Raw genomic sequence first — 20,865 nt, 5'->3', positions numbered from 1 at the left:
GGCACAGGGTGCCCAGAGCAGCTGGGGCTGCCCCTGGATCCCTGGCAGTGCCCAAGGCCAGGCTGGACATTGGGGCTTGGAGCAGCCTGGGACAGTGGGAGGTGTCCCTGCCCTGGCAGGGGTGGGATGGGATAGGGTTTAAGGTCCTTTGGAACCCTGCAGCCCCCCTGTGCTGTGCAGGGAACAGCCCCAGCTCCAGGGGTGGGTGGAAGTTTCAGCTCTCCCCACAGCCCCATCTCAGAGGACAAACTCAGAGTTTTGTGGAAGCTCATTACAAAAGGGCAAAATCAAGGACCTATATAAGCCCAACCCCACACTAAGATCTCCCACCCCCAGTGCTTGGATGCTAAGGGCAAATTTTCTTTTACCATGGGGGTGTCATCAGCTTGAGGGGGAAAAAACATCGCATTTTGTGTGAAATGAGTTCAATAAAGACATGCTTGCACCACAAACTCTGCTTTTGTAACCAAAAATCACTTCAAATTACGGCCTTGTTAGTGTTAAACAGAACTGTTTTCCCAGTTCACTTTGTGTCACTCAGGAAAGAAATGCTCTGATGTGGCTGCTTTGGTCACTAACGCCCAAAGTCTGAGGTTTTAAACAAAGTAACACAAACACATTCGTGATTATTTTTCACTTTAATTGTCTGATTCTAAGTAACATTTTCAGACACAGCATCAATCTAAGTACCTAACACAAAGCCCAGCATCCGGCAGCTTTCCAGAGGAACCTTCCAGAGATGGTTAAAATGCTTTAAAATATTTTACATTTTTCATATTGCTACAAAACAATGACAACTGGCAGAGTATTTTTTTAACCTACATTCTTTTAGCAGGAGAGAAACAGTGGGAGGTGGATCACATTCTTGATTCTTTCAGGACCTGTTTGACTACAACAACAAATAGTTTTATAACGTGACAGGTACAAATATAAAATTTCACATATGCCAACTTTAAAAAAATTCTGGATTTTTCCTCAATATCTGCAGTACCTTGCTTCTGTAATAAATATTAAAAACCATCTTTACATTACAGAAAATGTTAAATAAGTTATTTACCAAAAGGTGTCTTTTTTTGTCCTTTTTTTTTTTTGGTCAAAGGCTGATTCCATTAAAAGAGCTGAACAAACATTTTTTACATCAATAAATAGTAAGGCAGCACAAAGCAAACAACACTCACAAAACCAGTCTCTGTTAGCAGAACTTTCTCCTTCAGATAATCCTTTTTTTGCTGGTGTAGAAAGGTGATTTTTGATTCTCAGCTGGTGGAACCTGGTTAGAAAAGCAGTAATTATTATTATTGTGCAGTACCTCAGTGCTCCCAGTTTGTCTCTACCCCATCCTGCTGCACAAGGATGTGCAAAGAGGAGCTCCTGTGTTCATCAGATCTTCAAATTAAAGCGGTAAGACTTCTGTAAGCAGAAAGATTGTTTTATGTCATAACTTTCTAGCTCAGATAGGATAAGAACAGCACAGCAGCTGCAGAGGGAAGTGTTGATGCTGATGGGATTGAAGGAGAAGAGATTCATGGAAAAGGTTAGAGGAAAATTTAAGGAGGGGCTGGGAATTGTACAATTATTCAGAGTGGATGAGTGTGAGGAGAAGGATGGGATTTCAGAGTCAGGGAATGTATTGCATCCTTCTGGGAGTAAAGTCTGAACCTTCTGGGAGAAATAAATCTGAGCAGTGATTACTTAAATACTCAGTGATTGAACACCCTGCACCAGCAGAGAGATGGTTCCAAAAGCTTCTCCTGTTGGGTCTATGGTTAAAAAATAAAAGCACCACCAGTGAGTGACTAACACAGGCTCCAGCTTTAAATAAGGGTGTCTGTGTGAAATTGTGTACCAGGCAGGTTATCAGGCTGTGATCTCCTGGAAATGAACTGCTGGAAGATGATGACAGACATGAATATTAATCTAGGGAAAGCATCAGGAAGGAGAGGGTTTAGCTGTTTATGTGGTCAGTCATAAAACTTAATTCAGCCATCAAACACAGCAGGCTATTTATCACACTAAACTGCTGTCACCCAGACTTGATTAGGTAGCAAACCCTAAAGCAAATCAGACTAATTCTGCAAAATACTCCTGACACAGCACTGTGTATTTTTGACTAGCATAGACCACGGAATTCAGTACAAGCAAAAATTTTACTTACTTCCAGATTTCCTCTAGCCTTCTTCAAAACATCATGTGTTAAAACCACTGGAAAGAAAGAGGAGATTAAAAAGAATACTGCAAGTCTTTCTAAATTCCCTGGATTTGTCTTATGACCAAATATGAAATAATGTCTGAGCAGGAGGCTTCCCTCAGGACTGTAGGTCCAAAGCAGTGCCACCCCTGGAATGTCATTTCCAGCTCCTGGCCTGTGTTCCAAAATCTGCTTTTCAAACCTAAGCATCTTGGAAGTGTTTCTGAAGTTCTTCTGCCACATGCAGCAGGCAAAGCTCAGCACTGCATGTACCACCCCAGATATGCACAGCCCCTGCCACCCTCACTGCCAGCCTCCCTCCATCTAAGTAACACAGGAAGATTTTCTGTTCATTTTAAGGGGAGATGGTGCATGGTCTAACTCCAGTTTGATCCTTTACGTATCCTGCTTGGGCTGGGGAGGGCAGTTAGGAGGGGGAGAAGAGGACAGATGGCAAAAGAAATCAGCCAGATCCTCCAGCAGTTCAAGGACAAAGCAACCTTTCTGTGCCATGGGGAAATCAAAAACCAGTGGCCTGCTCTGAAGGGTTCTAGGTTTTCTCCATGCATCCAGCCCAGCCTGTCTCTCTGGGGCCAGCAGGAGACCTGTGAATGGAGGAGGGGGTGTTTCCAAACAAAAGTGGTATTTAGAAATGTCAGGTTAAATATGTGAGGCTCTAATCGGTGTCAGCTCTGTAACTGCTAAAATGCACCACTCACAAGCACCAATTTGATATTCTGGTCTCAAAAATAAACAATTTAGCCATAATAAAGATTTTTCATTACAACAATAAGAAGCCAACAACTCCAAGGGTAGAGCTGTCATGAGATAATTACACCCTTGGCAGATTACTGCAATTTGGCACTGCATTGTTTCATGCTCAGAGGTTCAGACAAGGTTTATAAGCAATGAGCTCTCTCACCAGAGAGAGCACACAGAAGACTCTGAGCCACAAGAATGTTCCAGTCTCTGCCTCTAAATATATTTAGGAATGTTCAGCTAAATAACAGAGAGAACCTGAATATCCTCGGTGGAGCAGGCAGGTAACAGGATGTGTGCAGAATGAAGGCAGGCAAGGTCACCTACCACAGTGCTTTTCCTTTCTTTCAAGCAGAAGGAGAAGGGAAAAAAATCTCAAAACCAAGTGTAAGCATCCTGATAAAATCCAGCAGCTTCAGGTGATCCCCCAGTTTTGCTGGATGCTTGGCCAGGAATTTGTGTACAGATGCAAATTAGAAACATTTCTGAAATTTCTGCTCTTTTAAGACAAAGGCAACTTGACATCCGTAATTCCCATAATCAATGAAACTTAGAGAAAATCACATCCAGGTCTTTTTGTGTGGCAGAGTGCTCTCTGCTCCTAAGAGCTCTGCTAGTAAATTCATTTCACTTGGAAAACTAGATTTTTCTAAATCAAAAACACTAAATTCAGCCCGTGAAGAGAATTTTGGAAGCTGTGCCACTGCTGGCACAGCTGCTGCTCTCCAGGCAGATATTTCAGTTTCTCAGCACCTCATTCAGAGGGAGTTGAATGCCATGAAAAAAAGTGAGCAAATTTAGGGGAACAGGCGCTGTTTGCTTTTGGGAAGTGTGGGTGGGTGGGTGGGGTGGCTCAGGGATAACATTTTGGCAATAAGGGTAAAAATCTCTGTTGATTTATACCCAGCCTAGCTCTGAAATTACCCAGTGGGTCTGAGATGACACTGGAACTGGACAAAGTAGACCAATGAATCTACCCCAGGGATATTATTTGGAAAGACATAATAGAACAGCTTTGATTTTTACATGACAACCCCAAACGGAGCTTTTTGGCTTTACAACCTGAACAAAACATAATTTATGATTTAATACAAGTAATATGTACACATATAATATAGCAATTTTGAAAGAAATTACCAAACACCAGCCCATAAATGCCTGAAACAACAAAAATCTGCAGGATATATCAGAAGATATATGGGCCTTAGATATAAAAATTACAGGCTATGGAGCAAAATAACATTTATCACTCTACATTGCATTTAACTGACTTGAGTAACATATAATATTATGGATATTTTTATAACTTTGTATGGTGTGGAAAAATTTCCAGTCTAGATTAATTACTGATAACACAAGTGCCACTCCAGCAAAGACTAATGAGCCATTCAGTCCCACCACTTCAGAGAAGGCAGGAATGGATTTTTTGAAAAAATTTTTTTACAGAAGAAAATTAACTCCTCCTCCCACAATACACATATTGCTGTAGCATGGAGGTAGAGGAGAATTCCATCCAGATCTCTTCTGGTGAGTGATTAAAGTCTAAAGCAGCAGAGATGGATCTCTTCAAACAGACACCTGGCTTAACACAGCTACAATACTCCTTATGTCCCACTTGTTTTCGTGTTTCCAGATAATTCTCTAGACCTGGGCCACTAAGGGTAAAATATAATTAGGGCACAGCATGCCCTAATTTTTCTTAAAAAAATTACTCATAGCAAGCTTTTGTTTCCCTTGTTCTGAGGTTGTTCTCCTGCACTTCTTAGTTTGGTGCAGAGCACTGACAGAACTCCTTTCCAGGCAGCACCTCAGAAAATGTAGAAGCCTAATTCCACGTTTTTTAAGACTGAGGCAAAACCACAATTTTGACAGTGTCAAAAACTTTGGCTGAAAATGTTTACAGCAAACAGTAACTCTGCCTCTGTCCAGAACTGTTGTAAAACAGAAAAAAAGAGTATCCAAAATGGAATAACCCAAGTAGGAATTAGTGGCAGCTGCATGGATTGATACATTATCAGTGGTTTGTGTAAAACCATGAACAGCTCCCCATGATATTCTCTACAGCCCTTTGTACTTTGGGCAACTTCTATCCACTGGAATGAGGCTCCATCAGTTCAGCACAGCCTGAGCCTGTTTGTCACAGCTGGAGCACACAAGGCAACACCAAATTTAAAGGTAGCCACAGTCTACAAAAACAAAATCAGAATCATTATTAAAGCACACACTCACACTGGTCAATGATAACTTTCTCCATGTTTTCCTTCAGCTGGTTTGTGGAGTGCAGGCGTTTCACCGTGCTGTGCAACTTCTTTTCTTGCTCAGACAGTTTCTTACGTAACCTAAATATTTCTGCTTTCATTCCTTCGTCCTAAATTGGGAGAAGAAAGTAAGATATTAAACTACTAGCTAAAACTATTTTCCACGTTGGGAATTGCTCAATACTTTTGTACAAGTACCCTCAAGCTTCCTTGGAGTACCAACAACTTAAAGGAGTGAAGGACCACCACCGAGTCCTGTCCTTCCTTCTTCACATCCCCCATGACACGAGATTCTATGATACAACCACAACTCTTAGCTGGATTTTAGTGCAAGTAATTTTTCTATTAGACTGAGGAAAGTCTATTAGACTGGTGCCTGGTTTTGCTTCTCAACTAGAAAAGATAAGGAAGGCCAGTGCCACAGGATCAGTGTCCTGTCTGCCAGGTTCAGAATTCCAGCTTTCTCTTTGTGTTCTATTAATGGCTGATGCTGCCTTTACCAAAGGGCTAAAAGGCCCTGGGACAGTTTAATTGCAAAATTATTTGACAGTATCATTATTAAGGTTCAGTTTTCACCACCAATCCAAACAAAGTTCTGGTCAGTGAATCTACCCCAGGGATTCTACAGCAGTACTGCGAGAAGCCCTGGTACATCAGCCAGTGTCACTTGTACAGATTTAAGCTTGGACATTTTTTCCTTGTTGGGCCACTTGTTAAGTAATAAAACTTCTGGAATTTGCCCCCACTATTTATCTCTGCAGAAAAACTGATTACTCACAACTCCTGTGGGGCTGCAGAGAAGGCACTGAATACTCAGCATATTTTAGAACCCAAACTTCAATAGAGAGATTCTTTCATATTCTGCATTTAAGACATCAGGAGCAATCTAATATCCTTAAGATCCAGGGAGGTTGAATAAGAAACACTAGAAAAGATTCTATTAGTCTCAAATTAGAAGCATCCTGGGAATTCAGATCCCCACACACATTAAGATCAGACTTTCAGAAGTGACTGATCCAAATCAAGGTTCAGATCAGTGTGACAGGAAAGCAGGAGATGAATCCTCCACATCCTGAAAGCCCTGTGTGGGTGAAATATGTTCAGTCACTGCAATCCAGGCCAACACAGAGCTGTCTGTATGGATTACACACTTGAGGATAAAAATGGAAGTATACACTCTTGCCAAGACATCCCAAATCTGGAGCTGAAACATCAGTGAATGTATCAGACAGCAAACTTCACTCCCACTGCTTTTGTGATTTTATATATTTAAGGATACTAAAAAATATCACCAAAAATGTTATGAAATTATATATAAAATGTTTGTTTTCCCAAAGTTTGAGGGGTTTTTTCAGGAATATCCTGCTTCCCTTAATAAACACATACAAAAACCTCAGTGAAATCACTTTAGATTTATTTTAAAGCCAAGGTTTGGAACAGTTTCATTGCTGAGTGGTGGTATTCTGATGGCAGAGGTATTTCATTCCTCATTTAGTTTACTTTTATTCATTTACATAGTGCAATCCTTGTTAGTTAAAGTGTTATAAAACTTGTCTTGGGGTTTTGTCACCCTTACAAAAGCTTCTTCTTTCACAGCTTTTGCATCAATGACGTAAAAGTAAAAGCTGAGATTACATCAACGTTGATGATGTTTCCCTTCTTACCAATACACACATAATTGTATTTGTTAATTGAATTTGGTTCAATTAACAGGGACCCAGAGACTGGGGTCATGATTTTCCAAAGACTTTCCCAAATGACCCGTCTGTAATTGGCGCATCTTCTTTGAGACGTTCCCAGAGTCCAAAAAACCATCCCAAACCCCCAAACAAACCAACAAAGCCCAGATGAAGCCCAGCAGTACCTGAATGCCCTGAGCAGTACCATGAGCAGCTTTCAGGGGAAGTGAAACTCTCCAGAGAAGCTTCAGTGAATGTGCAGCCTCTTCTAAAATCTGCTGTACCGTGTGAGTGTTTGTGGAAAAGCCATGCAGGGATGCCTGTTCTGGTACCTGTATCACAGGATTAGAGACATTTTATATTTAAAACATTATGAAAATGTAATATTAATTAATGGGTTTAATCCAGCTGGTGTGATTTCATATTTAAGATAATGTACACAGCCACTGTGTGCCAAAAACTAATTTGTTAGTTAACAAAGGCTGCTGAATTATGTATTATCTGGGAATTTCAGGGAGGGAGGGGATTTATCCTAATCAATAACCATGATTAACAATAGATTATATTTACTAGATTTGCTATGCCACATGGTAACAGCTGGCAACTCTCTTCTTTCTTCATTTGTATTTCGTGTCATGTTATTTGAAAGCCAATGATTACAGACATCAATTTAAGCAGTATTGGTGTTTCTTCCTTAGCAAACCCTTTAAACTGTTCCATTTAATAATAAAATAACTATCAAGATACACATAAAATGTTTTCCTCTGCTGACAGATAAGAAAACCAGATTGAAAGAATTGCATAAATGTGAAATAAAGGAGGGAAAGAATGTGAGGGGAGCAAATGAATTACCAAAGCAATGGTGCTACAGAAGGGGGAAGGGTAATGAAAGAAAAGCATTTGCAGTTCCTGCCCCATGCAGGATACAATCTGAATATTTATTTAGCATTGTTATCTAACCAGAATCCTCCTGTCACATAAAACATCCCATTTGCTAAGTAGTCTGAAACTTCAGTGATGTAAAGCTTGATAGGAAAGTGCAAATTGTGAAACTTACTGCTTTTATCTGTACACCAGGAAAACAAGTTAAAAACTTAGAGACATTACTTTTTCAGTCATTATCAGTATGTTAACTAGGTCATTGGGAAATGTATGATACTTCAGAGAGTCTTAAGTGTCATTCAGGCACAATTTGACTGTGTGAGCACACATGTGATACCACAAAAAGAATTGCAGAATTGTTGCAGACTTCTTGTACCTTCAATAGCTTCACTAATTATAACTGCAAAAATAAGTGGCATGAATTTATCCCTCAGTTAAGACCTTCTGTTTTCTGAAGAGCAGCAAGCAGGGTTTTTTACAACATTTATATTATCTTAAAATCATAGGTGTGAAAAGGACTTTCATTAGACACTTAGTTTCCTTTCCCTCTCCAAGGCAGGAAAGCATTACATGGAATTTTTTAAACATTGGCATAATCTATCCTTAAAATTGCCTCCAGCCAGTATCTCTGAGCACCCTCCATGCCAGTGGTTCATTATTTTTACCACTAGCTGCTGTTTTCCATGCCTGATCCAAGCCCTTCCTGTCGGGGTTTAAGTTTCTTAGTTCCTTATTAAATGCCACAGACGTGCACAGATTGTTCCTTCCTTCTAATTGAAGCTTGTGGGCAAATTTTTCTTTTCAAACCACCCCAAATATGCCATCATTAACTGTGTCCAAAAATTAATACTACATAAGAGAAAATTAGCAGAAGTAAACACTAACTAGGTCTCCTTATTCTAGACAAAAAGGACTGATGTTACTCAAGACAAAATAAACATTTTATTGGTTTAAGCATCCTTAAGACTGCAACAAGAGGACCATGAGTTGCTAACACTGTCAGAGAATGAAGAAAGGATGATACACTGAGTCCTAGAAGACAGTACTTGATCATTAATGAGATATTCGAGTTTCTGGACTGGCTTATGATATTGCTAAAATGTTCAACTGATAACCAGGAAGTGAAAAAATATAAAAAATCTTCCTTGAAATATGAATGTAATACGAAACAAGCCTCATCAGCATATATCAGTCTTTAATGTACAGTTATAACCTGGTGTTACTAAAAGGCTGAATTCAACTAAGTGGAGAACTTAATCAGCTCTGTATCACATTTAATTGTCTTACATTTCCTGGGTTTATCTCAAGCCTTCATTATATGAAAATCTTAATTATTTTTATCCTTAGGTTACTTTTACAAACCCCTCATTTAAACCCTCTCTGAAGCATTTTAGATTTTTACCTGGGGTTTTCTGCTGCTGCTTTTGTTTGGTTCTTTATCATTTCCAGCACAACACTGATTTCCACAGCAAAATCAAGCAGTTTTACCTAATTTCAAGCCAAAACTGAAAGTGAGATTGCTTAAAGGACTAGAAAGAACTAACTCAGAATCACACTGAGTCCATCTAGATGATGACTGTGCCAAGCTTGAGGTGTCCTGAGTTACTCAGTCAATTCTTCCCTTTGCAACATTTTGTGCCCCTGGGTAAAATCCACCCTCCTTTACAGGATTTCAGCACTCACCTTTACTCCAGGCTCCTGCAGCTTGGTCCCAGTGACCTCCCTGAGAGCAATCTCCATGTCTGCCAGCACCTGCTGCCCCTCTGAGATCTGTTTCCTCAGGGCATCGTAGTCCTCGATGAGGCCCAGGACGTGCCGCCCGTTCCTGTCCGCCCACATCCGATGGCCGGGCACCAGGCGTGGGGTGCATGTCCTGCTGGAGCCTGAGGTGCTGCTGCACAGGGAGGCACTGCCCACATCATCCTTAGGGGCTGGCTGAGTACCTGGGACAGAAAAATTGGGTCATCTTTTTATCCTCAAACAAACAAACAAATCAAAACAAAAAATTGATTTACACTCTTCTTCTCTTAAACAGCCAGTCTGGGTGTACCTGGTTTCCCCACTGTAATGCAGCATCCGTTCTGCTGCTTCTGCAGCTCACAAATATTTCTCCTGGCACCAGGGCAGTTACAGAGATTTTCTGCATATAAAAAGGGAGAAGGAAAGCTGTATTATTAGAGGTTTTCATGCCTTTTAAAAACAAACCCTCCCAGCTCTTCTGTTCCTCTTATTGCTGATGCTACACTTGGACTCTGGAAGCAGGGAAAACCAGCTAATTTTACCATGCCATGGATCTTCCAGTATTTATCTACTTTTATACTTGAGCACCTATCCAAAATCTAGGTATCTCCCAAAATCAAGCCATAGTTAAAAAATCTAAAATACATCCTGATGAACATATTTTAATTAACAAATGTAAGCTTCCCATTAACTCCACAAGAAGTAGGACATTTTCACAGCTGCACCAGACTAAAGATAATCTTTACATTCCTCCCCTTCAGAACTTCCAAATTCCCTAAGCACCTATGAGAAAAGCACATCTAAAAAATTCAGCTGCTGACATTCCAAGGAGTCTTTCTGGTCCATATGATTTTATCTGGATGTATGGAAAGCTGTTACTGTGCAGAGCACTTTAAGGAGGAAGATTCTTGTGCCCTCTGTATCCCATGTACATAAATATTGGAACAATAACCTAACCCTGGGTGTAAACATTACACTTTCCTTCATTTGCTAAAACAGCATCACTTAACAGTGATTGAAATAAAGGTAAAATATTCCTCAAGGGCAAAGAGGGGAGAACTGATTTATCCCGAGCCCATTCAGTGCACTTACTGATCATTCTTGAGTAATACACACTCACCCTTAGCAAACACTATAGAGCTCAGCAGTGAAAAAAGAACCTCCCAGGTAAGCAAAATTTATGACAATTTATTGCAGGCATCCTCCCATCCCAGAGACTCTGCAAATGCTTTGTTTGGATGCAAAGAAAGCACCAGCTGGAGGCTCTAGGACAGTGCAGTGTGCACTTCACACACCAGCTCTAACAGCAGAGGGATGTGAGGCCAGCTGATGTCGTTTAATGCTGTAAGAGCATCTTTAAAGAACGAGGCACAGGTTCTCCAGTACCCCAAAAGCACACAGAGCACAGTACCATCCACTCCTGCACAGTGCTGAGAGCCTGGCTTGAACAGACAGTTGTTATTAACAGCTGACACTGGTCCCACTTCCTCTCTCTTCCCTTTGGAAAGCTGTTCTTCTAATTTTTCATGCAAAGATTTGTTGGTGTCTATGCTCCTCTCCAGCTGCACTCGCAGGCTCTGGATTTCAGTCAACAGTTCATGTAAATCAAGTGGATTATTCTGATCTTTCCGGAATTCTTCTGAGGCATCACATCTGGGATCTGAGACAATTTCAAAAGAAACATTCAAACATCTTTAACAATTAAAATAATATTACCTACTAGAATGCTCAGCAAGTAAGTTATAGCCAGTGTTATCCTCAATATTAAGAATTAACTACAAACAGCATTAAGATAATGGTTTGACAAAAAAGCATGTCTTAATTGCTTCTACTCTTGAAAGATTTAAAGAGCCGAAAATTGTTTTCTGCTTTGTCCATGAAAGCTACTATGTCTCATGCCAAAAGACAAAAAATGAGATAAAAGGAGAACGAAGAGGATTTACAAAATGTGAAGTGCAGTAATTCACAGTCTGGGGAAAGGAAAAGGAATGGGGAACATCAGAGTGTGGAGGAGGGATGGAGTAGAACTGGGAGTTTAATTTTATACACCGAGGGAAAAAGAAAACAGTGATCACCTGGCAACCAGAGGAACAAATCTGAACCTGAGAAAAGCAAGGGCTGTGTTTGCGTTCACACAGAAAGAGATCAGTACACAAACAACTCCATGCATTCTTTCCTGCTGAAATCCAGCTGTTCAGGGTGTTCTCCAGACAGTGGGAAGGGGCTCAGCTCAGGGTGCTGCTACTCTCTGATGACATCAGGAGTTCTGCAAGGAGAATCCCTTCCACCCCTGAGCCAACTCTGCCTTAAAGCCTCATGCCAACAGGGCTCTTCTGCTGCAGCCAGGCAGGAAAACCACTGGCACCAGGGCACAACACTTGGAGCAGCAGGGAGAAAAAAAATGAACTTTCTAAGAACTTCCAGTGGGAAATTTGCTGAATGTGGTAAGGGCTTTTCAGCAATGAACAGCATTCCACTCCTTCACCTCAGCATACCAACAGCTGCGAGGTGGTGCAGCTTCCTTCCAAGGGGTAGGAAGAACTCAGGTGAGCTCCAGTCCTCCTCTCACATTTACTGACAGCAAAGCGGACAGGAAATTATTAAACACCTCGTTCAGGAAACAGTGCCAGCACTTCTGCCAGCCCCAGGGAGAAGCCTCTCCCCTCACCTCCAGCCAAGAGAAAGCACAAGCTACCTGAGTAAGCAGGAAGCTTACTTACTTGCTGTGAGGATGCAGCAGCAGGATTTTATATGACAAGTAAATATCTAAGATCCCCAGGAAACTCATCCAGCCTGAGCCACTAAGTCTTCAATTCTGGTTTTTAGATTAGCTAAGAAGATAGAGGAAACTTGGGGGTGTCTAGTCAACATCTGACACATCTCAGGCTTGCAGTTACCACAAGTAAAAAAGCATCTGAGCAGCAGGTTGTCAGTTCTCTTTGCAGTGACTCAGCCCTACTGGCCTTTGACAAGAGCACATTCAGAGGGAAGAGGTGCAAAGGGTACAGAGACAATTGTGCATTTATACCTGTCCCCTTCCTTCTTGCTTCTTCCAGCTTCTCATAAACCTTGATCTCAGTTCGCAGTGACTGCAGCAACTTCTCATTCTCAGAGATCTGATGCTGCTTTACATTAATTTCTGTTTGCAACCTGTTAAGTCCCAATAAACAGCTGAGTTACATTCTGATTTTTTTTTTCAAAATCTAAAATCCACTCCTCTTTCCCTCTATAATTCTTCCCTTGCCTTTTGAATATATCCATGCCCCTCATTAATGTTAATGGCTATGGCTACACATGTGCCTGTCACACTGACAACTTCTTCTCTAAATGACTGTTTAAATGTGGACAGTACCTGTTTAGCTCATTGCGACTGCTGTAAATTTGACATGTCAGGTATCTGATTTCATCTTCCTTTTGGCAAATTTGTTTTTGCAACTTTTCGTTTTCTTTCTTGATGCATTCATGGTCCTCATGAAGATGCTCAATGATTGCATTCTTCTTAGAAAGAGATTCTCTTAACTTTTCATTTTCCTTTTGCTTATCTGAAACAAGAAAAAACACAAGCTATCTGCAATGCCCACAACCCACTAAGGCTATGATTTTTAACTAAATCAGCTTTTTCAGACACTACCTGAAAAAACCAGCTGCTACTCCATTATTGCAAATCCCAGCTTGAATGCTCATAGTTCAGCATGGAATTTCAGGGGTGGGAAGAATGGCTAAGTCAATTTAACGAGTGGACTGTGAATATTTTATTGTTTTCCAATCTGGGATGAGTTGCAGGCTACTCCTGTAAAGAACAGTTTATGTTTTTACCTCTAGATCCTTTTGCTAGCATTGCATTCAGAACTTGATTTTGCTTCCTCAGGAAATGTATTTCAGAAGTCAGGGAATTATGCTGCTCTGAGCCATGGATAAAAATGTTTGCAGAACCTATAAATATACACATGAAAGATGATTTATGAGTCATCTCTAGGTCATTAAAGATTAAACTTTCCAGACAAGAACAATTTTAAAAATTGCAGAAAAACATGTTATAAAAGCTATTTCTCCCCTATATATTTTGAAGGTTATCAGTACAGGCTAAAAGACAGCTCAGGTTAATGCCAAGTAATCCAAAGCCCTGTGCAGCACAAGTGCCTCTCATTGCTGGGCAATTACTAAAATTGCAGAATTATCCCTGGCAGTCTTTACCTATCAGCTAAAATCCCAACAGGACAAAACGCAGGAGTATTTTGTGACATTGCTATGATTTGAGAAGAAAATTGTAGGAGGGTGTCATGGGTTAGCAAGCATAGTCCCGGAAGTGATGTTCTCGCAAAGGGGTGCTTACAGCTTCCTCTGGGACCTGACAGAACCTATCAGCGGCCAGCTTGAATATGGACAATTCTCTAAGCCACTTAAATTGTGACTGCCTCTGTGATCCACACTTAAGAATAGACAAACCCTCCCCACAGCCCTCTCTCGTTTCCGGCACTGGGACAGGTGGCTACAGGTCCCGTGTGGGGGCCAGCGGGCCCAGCCCAGGCCCTGCTTGGGCCAGGCCGGGCCGGACCACGGCCATCCTGGAGCCGATGGGCCCTGTTCCACCCACGGAACCCCCCACAGCCCTGCTGTGGGCAGCTGGAGCAGCCCAGCTCCCCCTCTCCAGTGCGGCCAAGATTCAGCTGAAGCTGCCCTGCTGTCCGGCAAAGATCATGTGAGCAACAGCGATAAGCCACATTCCAGCTGCAAAGCCTGGGTGAGATTAACCCTTTTAGTGCTGTGAAGAGCTGAAAACCTGAGGGAGAAGAAAGAGGAGATGCTTAAAGCTGAAATTCTGTTGTAAGGCTATGATGTATCAGAGTACCCGCTGTAATTTCATGAAGGCATGGGGGGTGGAGCGTTCAACTCGTGAGCAAAAGCACCTGCACTGAGATAGGCAGATGCTGACACAGCTGTAATTTCATGAGAAGTTTGAACAGGGAGAGATGGAAGCGATGAGGACTTTTGCTCCAAATGGAAAAGGAGAAGACCTCAGTTCCTAGAGATGCTCCCAGAGATAGTCCTAGAGATGAAGATGAGGAGGACCCTTTGCTCCCAGGGAAGGAGAAGGGCCTCTGTTCTTAGAGATGAAACGCTCCCAGAGATGGGTGAAGAGAACTTTTGTTTCTGAACGGCTCAACCTTAAAATTGTACCCCAGTAATTCAAGAGTGGACCCTTGAAAGCAGTTGTGGGAAAAGCTGCAAGTCGGGGGAAAGGACTCACATGCGAGCAGAGAACCAACCTGGGCAGCTGGCTCGTGATAATTTCTCCATAGCATGGGCAAGAGAGACTCCTCTTCCTAAATGGACTGAACAAGGTTATTATGGAAGTGGTAAACAGACTGAACATCTCAAGGGTTGTCTTTTTACATTGTCAGTGGGAGAAGGGAGAAAGGTGGGGGGAGGAGGAGAGCTCTGAAGGTGTGGTATGATTTTTTTTTTTTCTTTTTTTAGGTCTGTTAATAAACTTCTTTATATTCTTTCAAGTTTGGTGACTGCTTTGCATTCCTCCTAGTTCTTATCTCACAGAAGGTAAACAGTAACGAGTATTTTGAACCAAACCACTACAGAGGGTTTACCATGTATTTTAGTCTTGCACTGCTCATACTCCATTGTATTTAGTGAGAAAACAATGAGATTCTACCAGCTAATCCACAGGGGTTAATGCAGGGAGGCTTGTAAATAGTCTGGTGATAGATCTGTTACCACACAGGCAAGAGCATAAGGCTAGAGTCACTGTCTTGGCCTCAGATTACAAACTCCGAACCCATTTATGATCACAGGGATGAAAATTTATCCCTCTTAAATCTGCATTTCTAAAATTGAGGTAACTGAGCCAGTCTTGATCAACCATCAGCAGCCATGGGGAGGAACAGGCCCCTCCAAAGCTCAACTCACCCCGTGTCTCCTGTCCTCACATCTCTGAGGATGAGATCCTCTGTCCTCTAAGAGCTGAATTTCCCTCCAGTACCTCCACGAGAAGCTCTGGGTAACTGGCACGAATTAAATGTCTGACTCTGACAAACATAAGGGTGATGAATCCTGCTCTGAGGATCTTACTGCACTAGTCAAGTGAATCTAAGTATTAAATCCTGTATCCAGCAAGCTAAATGCCAGCCCAGGCAATCCTCAATACACTGTATTCGTGCTAGTCATCCCCCAGTGATGTGCACTGGTGCAGCACAGCCTGGAAAGTGCCACATCCCACGCTCAAGGTGCTGCCTCTGAAATGCAAGTCAAGTAATTGTTATTGCCCTTTGTAACCTTCTCATAGTCAGTAAAACACTTCAGGACCAACCAGAATTAAAAGTATTTTTCAGCTGATTGGTTATCCCAGTATCTCCCACGCTTAAAGCCTGAGATAAGTACATGAGTGTCAACTATTTGGTTAATAGAGAAATAACCAGCTGGCAAAAAAAATTATCTGAATGTATGAGGACGATGCCTTTCAGCTCTGGCAGTTCAATTCAATTTGATGTGCTGCACTTCCTCTGAGTAATCTCATTTTATTGTAATCCCAATTGAAGCTTTTACTAACACTACCTAACTGGGATGTACTGTGCCATGATACAAACCTCTTGTCACTGCTGAAAGACTCAAAGGCTCTTGAAGCCTGGCACTAATGGCATTTTACTATCTATATGTTAAAGAGTTGAGGCAGCTATGTGAACTCAAAAGGCTCTCTCCTTTCAGACTGTAACAAAGCAATCCAAGTTGAAGTGGCAAGGCTTGATGGTCTCATCTTGATTCTAATTTAATTTATTGCCCATCACCCAACTCTATCCTATTTGAAAAGTTATGCTATCGCAGTTCTACTGAAAGGCTTTAGAATATAACTATTAGTTATCATACATAATAAGGGATAATGCAGAGCCAGTGGTAATAGGGCCACAATCCCACAATTTGACCCACTATTGAGACTACTACTTCTGTGCAGAGCCCTGCTGACATCAATTACTCTCTCCATAGAGGCAAAGGTCTATCTAACCAGAGGGAAGTGGAGCATCAAGGCCCACAGCTGCAATACACTTGAGTTTTCATTCTGTTTTGTTCTGAAAAAGTGCATGCTAAGGAAACATACCTTGAAGGTTTCAAAGGAAACACTGACTGAAAGAAAGGCACTATTGAAAATCACAGCAATGAGGAAGGAAATATTCACTCCCAGGCAAAGCAAAATAAAGGCACTCAAAAGCTCAAGAGAAGTCTGAGTAGAAACAACAGCTACTTGTGGGTTAAAAAGAGCAAACAAACCCCCTTTTAATGTTAACTGCTGTTAATAACATTTGAAACCTAGGACACTCAAAATTAAACCTTTGATTTTATTTTGAAGCCTAACATTTGAAATGATTGAAGCAATTATTTTAGTTCTACTTGCACTGCAAGCCTCAGCTCTACAGGAGTGATGTAGTCATTACCAGCATTGAGTCATTCATAGGATACTGGAAGCCCAGAGGCATTTAAATACTTAAAGAATCTAAATATTAAAAATAACATGGCAGAAACAGTAGGCAGATGTGTGTATATACATCCATACAATATTTATCAGACAAGAATAAATCTATGCAATAACTTTTGTTGAACAAACAATTCAGTATCATGAATTTAGCAGGCTGCCATCAACAATTAAGTATGTTACAATGTGGCCTTGTGTTTTAAAGGAAAACAAACTAAGGACATCCAGTTAAAAGCAAAAATGTTGAATTCAAGTCACAGAATGGTTTGGGTTGGAAGGGACCTTAAAGGTTCAATTAGTTCCAATCTCCTGCCATGGGCAGGGACACTTTCCACTATCCCAGGTTGCTCCAAGCCCCATCCAACCTGTCCTTGGACACTTCCAGGGATCCAGGGGAAGCCACAGCTTCTCTGGGCACCCTTTGCCAGAGCCTTACCACCCTCATAGGGAACAATTTCTTCCTGATATCCAATCTTAACCTGCCCTCCTTCAGCTTAAGGCCATTCCAATGTGCCCTTGTGAATCCTCTCAGCTTCACTTAGGAATTTCTTTTTACACTGTAAGTCAAAGAAAGGTCATCTATCAGGAAAAAGGAGCATCACTAGCAAGAGAGCATGTGCATATCTGATAGCATGAAAGAGATCTTTGATACAGAGAGAAACAAGAACTGAAAGAACACAGTAACAAAAAGGAGCTGTTCTAACAGCAGTTGCTTTTTTCCTTTACTTTTCCAAATTTCTCCTGCACACATTGGTAGACGTGCTAAGGCAACAAGAAGACAGATGGAAGGCATAAGACAGTTTATAAAGAAAATTTACTTTCACTGCATTAATGGATGCCCTTGCCAGAATCTTTATGAAGCTGTAAAGGAGTTGGAAGTGTTTCAGTGTGGTTATTTCATGAACACAGAATGCCTTTCCAGCAGTGTAAATACTTCATGAATGAAATGGATGCTTTTTATCCACCTTTCCATCACTGTAAATTATCCCTGAAAGCAAACTGCCATGTGCAGGTTGCCTCCATTTAAACAACAACAGAAATGGATCATGGGGATGATGTAAAACATAATGAATCTAATGTCAATACCAGTAAAATTGAGGAAAAGGAAAGTATGTCTGTATTTATTACTTGCTTCCAGAATGAGTAATATTGTATATTAATCAATTGTCCTATGGGGGAAAAGGTGGGAAGGAGAGTGAAGCAAAGTGTAGGAAAATACAGGGATGGGGTGCTTCAAAAGGTGCTCCAAAAGCATCTTTAGTGAAAGTTGCCTACTTGTGAAAAGTTTTAAATCTGCCTCAGAACTTGGCTTTCAGACATGCTGAACACCAGCAACAGAGAGCAGTGACTCCAAACCTGCATAACTATTTTTAGTGGTTTTCATCCACTACTTTATATTAGAGTTTGGAATAAAAACCAACTCTATGCTAAATTTTCCGTCAGTTGTTGCTGTGTATTTCTCGTTAAAAACTCACCATGGCATTTTGTGTGGGACACATTTATCCCAGAAATCAATGGCAGGCTGGACACCATGGCCTCAGCTCTGTCTCACAGATATTTTGTCCCTGTGTGTTAACACAAGCTGGCTTTAAAGTAGTCACAGAATTCCAGAAAAGGCATCTCCAGCAGTCCTGTTAGCAGTGCTGTACTGACCACCCTAAGGATACACAGAGCAGGTGCAGGAAAGCTAATTCCACACAATTCCTACTTTGGATCAGCAGCAGCATAATTTAGAGCAAAGCACCTCCTTCTTCATTCATACTGGGCCCCACTGCATTCATATTGATAAAATGGGCTTCCTCTCCAGCAACTGACCCTGGTTGGACATGGCAGACAATTCAAAGAGGGTGACATCCTAAAATAAAGGAACATTCCAATAATAATGATAGCCCAAAGGCACTAGAAAAAAAAATGGAAAAAAAAGCAGACTGTTTACTGGTAACAGAACTAGAAGGGTCTTTCAATTCTCTGTAAGAAATTCAACCACGGGATCATCAAATGTCATAAAACTACCTGACAGTCCTGTTCTCTGAGCAATCTGTGCAAGTGCAGATTTGAGGCTCTGTGCTGCACATGTATCCCATGAAAGATTTGTGCTCAGCACTGGGTACAATTCCAGCAATGGACTCTGCCTTTATGCCACTCCACAGCAGTGTGGGAAAGCTGTGTCTCTGACAGAGTTCAAGATGGAGCAGGACTCAGAGAAAGGCACATCATTTCCCAACTGGAAGAGGTGAGGTTATTCAAAAAAGCAAACAAAACCTTTCCAGTGGTATTTGATCCCTCGGGCTCTCAGCAGGAAAGATGGATCCAGTTTCTCATTAAATGAATTCTTACCTTGATCTAGTTCCTTGTCTGTAACTTGTCTCTCAAGCTGCTTCCTCAGTCTCTCATTAGTTTTTATTGAGTATTCTAAACGCTGTCTCAGGATTCTAATTTCTTGCAGATGCTCCATTAATAACTCTAAATAAAGCAAGAGACCACTTCTTATTTAGAGCAGATGATTGTGTTCTTTTACACTATGTCCTCTTGTCAAATCTAATGAGTGTTAATCCTAAAAGATGACACAGAGCTGTTAAAAATGGCAGCTATTAAATACCTGACTCCACAACACTCTCTTCCTGTACAGTACTCAAACCATGCATTCAGTGACAACTCCTACTCTACATTCTAACTTAAACAATGGTCCTGAGTTTTAAGTCTCTTCAAATTTCTTCTTCCTACAAAAGTGGAATAGATAACAATTTTATCTACTTAAACATTCCCTGGACTGAGGAAAGAATCCAAAGTTCTGCAGTGCAGCTCCACATTCCGGCTCAACAAACCACCAGCAAGCATTTTTCCTTACAACAATAGGAAGCTCCCACAGTAACTCCAGAGAAATTTGACTTTGACTTACACAACACACTCCACAATAAATAAACCTGTTGTAGCAAGTTCCAATATTATACCTTTTCCTTCTTGCTTTGCCATTCTACCGTTTTTCTTTCATTGGCTGCAAGTTTCATCCTTCCTCAGGAGCCGATCTGTTCTACCTGTCACTGTGTGATGTGTCAGTTTATCCATGTCACACACTCCTGGTTTACTCTGCAGTATTTCTCCCTGAACAGGATGTGCCAGCTCAGCTATTAAATTTTCATTGCTCCCGATAAAGTACTGCAAGCATCACTTGTTTTTAGTGGAACTATCCAGGTCAAACACGACACCACTTATTAATTATGCAGCACTTAACAATTCTCAAGGAAACACAACACTGGCTTCTATAAAATTGGAAAATCTTTCCTTTTCCACATAATAATCTCTTGACAATTGTCTATTTTCACCTTATAAGTTGTCTATTTAAAGAGTGTCTGGAGCACTGCAAAAGCTGGTAGCCTAAAACAACAAGGACACAAACTAACACACTTTATATTGCCTCAAACAGGGTAGTTCAGATGGTTGCCATCTCTGTGTGCCTTATCACTGAAATTGCAATGATTATGTGAGGAACTGGAAAGCTGAGGCAGACAAACATTCTTCATTATTTCTTAATTAGCTCCCTTGTGTGTTATTTACAGCTTATCCCAATATCCAAATTCTTCAGTGGGAAAAATATTACCTGGAGGAAACTTGCTTGGCAGAAGTGGCAGTGTGCTGTGCTGGCCTTCCAGGTCATGCCTGTGCTCAGGTGAGCCAAGAGGAGACTTCTCTGACAAATCAAAGTCAGACGAGCTATGAACAACAGACGGCACAGGTGATTCACCCTGAAGACGCTGGTACATGGTGGCATTCTTCTCATTATCCCTTTTGTGCCAAACAAAATGGTTTAAAAGTTATTTTATGACTTTGGAAAGTGTGAACAGAGGGTGGCAAATTTACACCAATTTACAGGTAAATTTATGT

General features: G+C 41.2%; 1 protein-coding gene across 3 annotated transcripts in view; it reads right to left on the bottom strand.

The window, feature by feature from the left end:
- Window positions 1–619: 619 nt before the first annotated feature.
- Window positions 620–20,865, bottom strand: part of CDK5RAP2 (CDK5 regulatory subunit associated protein 2) — a 72,844-nt gene continuing 52,598 nt past the window's right edge. For 2 of the 3 annotated variants that reach the window (XM_039561675.1, XM_039561677.1), the window contains 12 exons: window positions 20,582–20,766; window positions 19,321–19,446; window positions 13,323–13,439; window positions 12,859–13,048; window positions 12,535–12,656; window positions 10,918–11,166; window positions 9,817–9,906; window positions 9,450–9,709; window positions 7,070–7,216; window positions 5,177–5,315; window positions 2,156–2,202; window positions 620–1,270 (listed from right to left, as the gene is read on the bottom strand). In XM_039561675.1, the coding sequence (XP_039417609.1) occupies window positions 1,211–1,270; window positions 2,156–2,202; window positions 5,177–5,315; window positions 7,070–7,216; window positions 9,450–9,709; window positions 9,817–9,906; window positions 10,918–11,166; window positions 12,535–12,656; window positions 12,859–13,048; window positions 13,323–13,439; window positions 19,321–19,446; window positions 20,582–20,766 (1,732 nt within the window). In that variant the 3' untranslated portion in view covers window positions 620–1,210. The remainder of the gene's footprint in view (window positions 1,271–2,155; window positions 2,203–5,176; window positions 5,316–7,069; window positions 7,217–9,449; window positions 9,710–9,816; window positions 9,907–10,917; window positions 11,167–12,534; window positions 12,657–12,858; window positions 13,049–13,322; window positions 13,440–19,320; window positions 19,447–20,581; window positions 20,767–20,865) is intronic. The other variant, XM_039561676.1, reaches the window with a different exon arrangement.

The sequence above is a fragment of the Corvus cornix genome, chromosome 17, assembly GCF_000738735.6.
Source record: "Corvus cornix cornix isolate S_Up_H32 chromosome 17, ASM73873v5, whole genome shotgun sequence".
NCBI classification, from domain to species: domain Eukaryota; kingdom Metazoa; phylum Chordata; class Aves; order Passeriformes; family Corvidae; genus Corvus; species Corvus cornix.
Note: the sequence above shows the minus strand (reverse complement) of the source record. Positions and strands in the feature narration are given on the sequence as shown.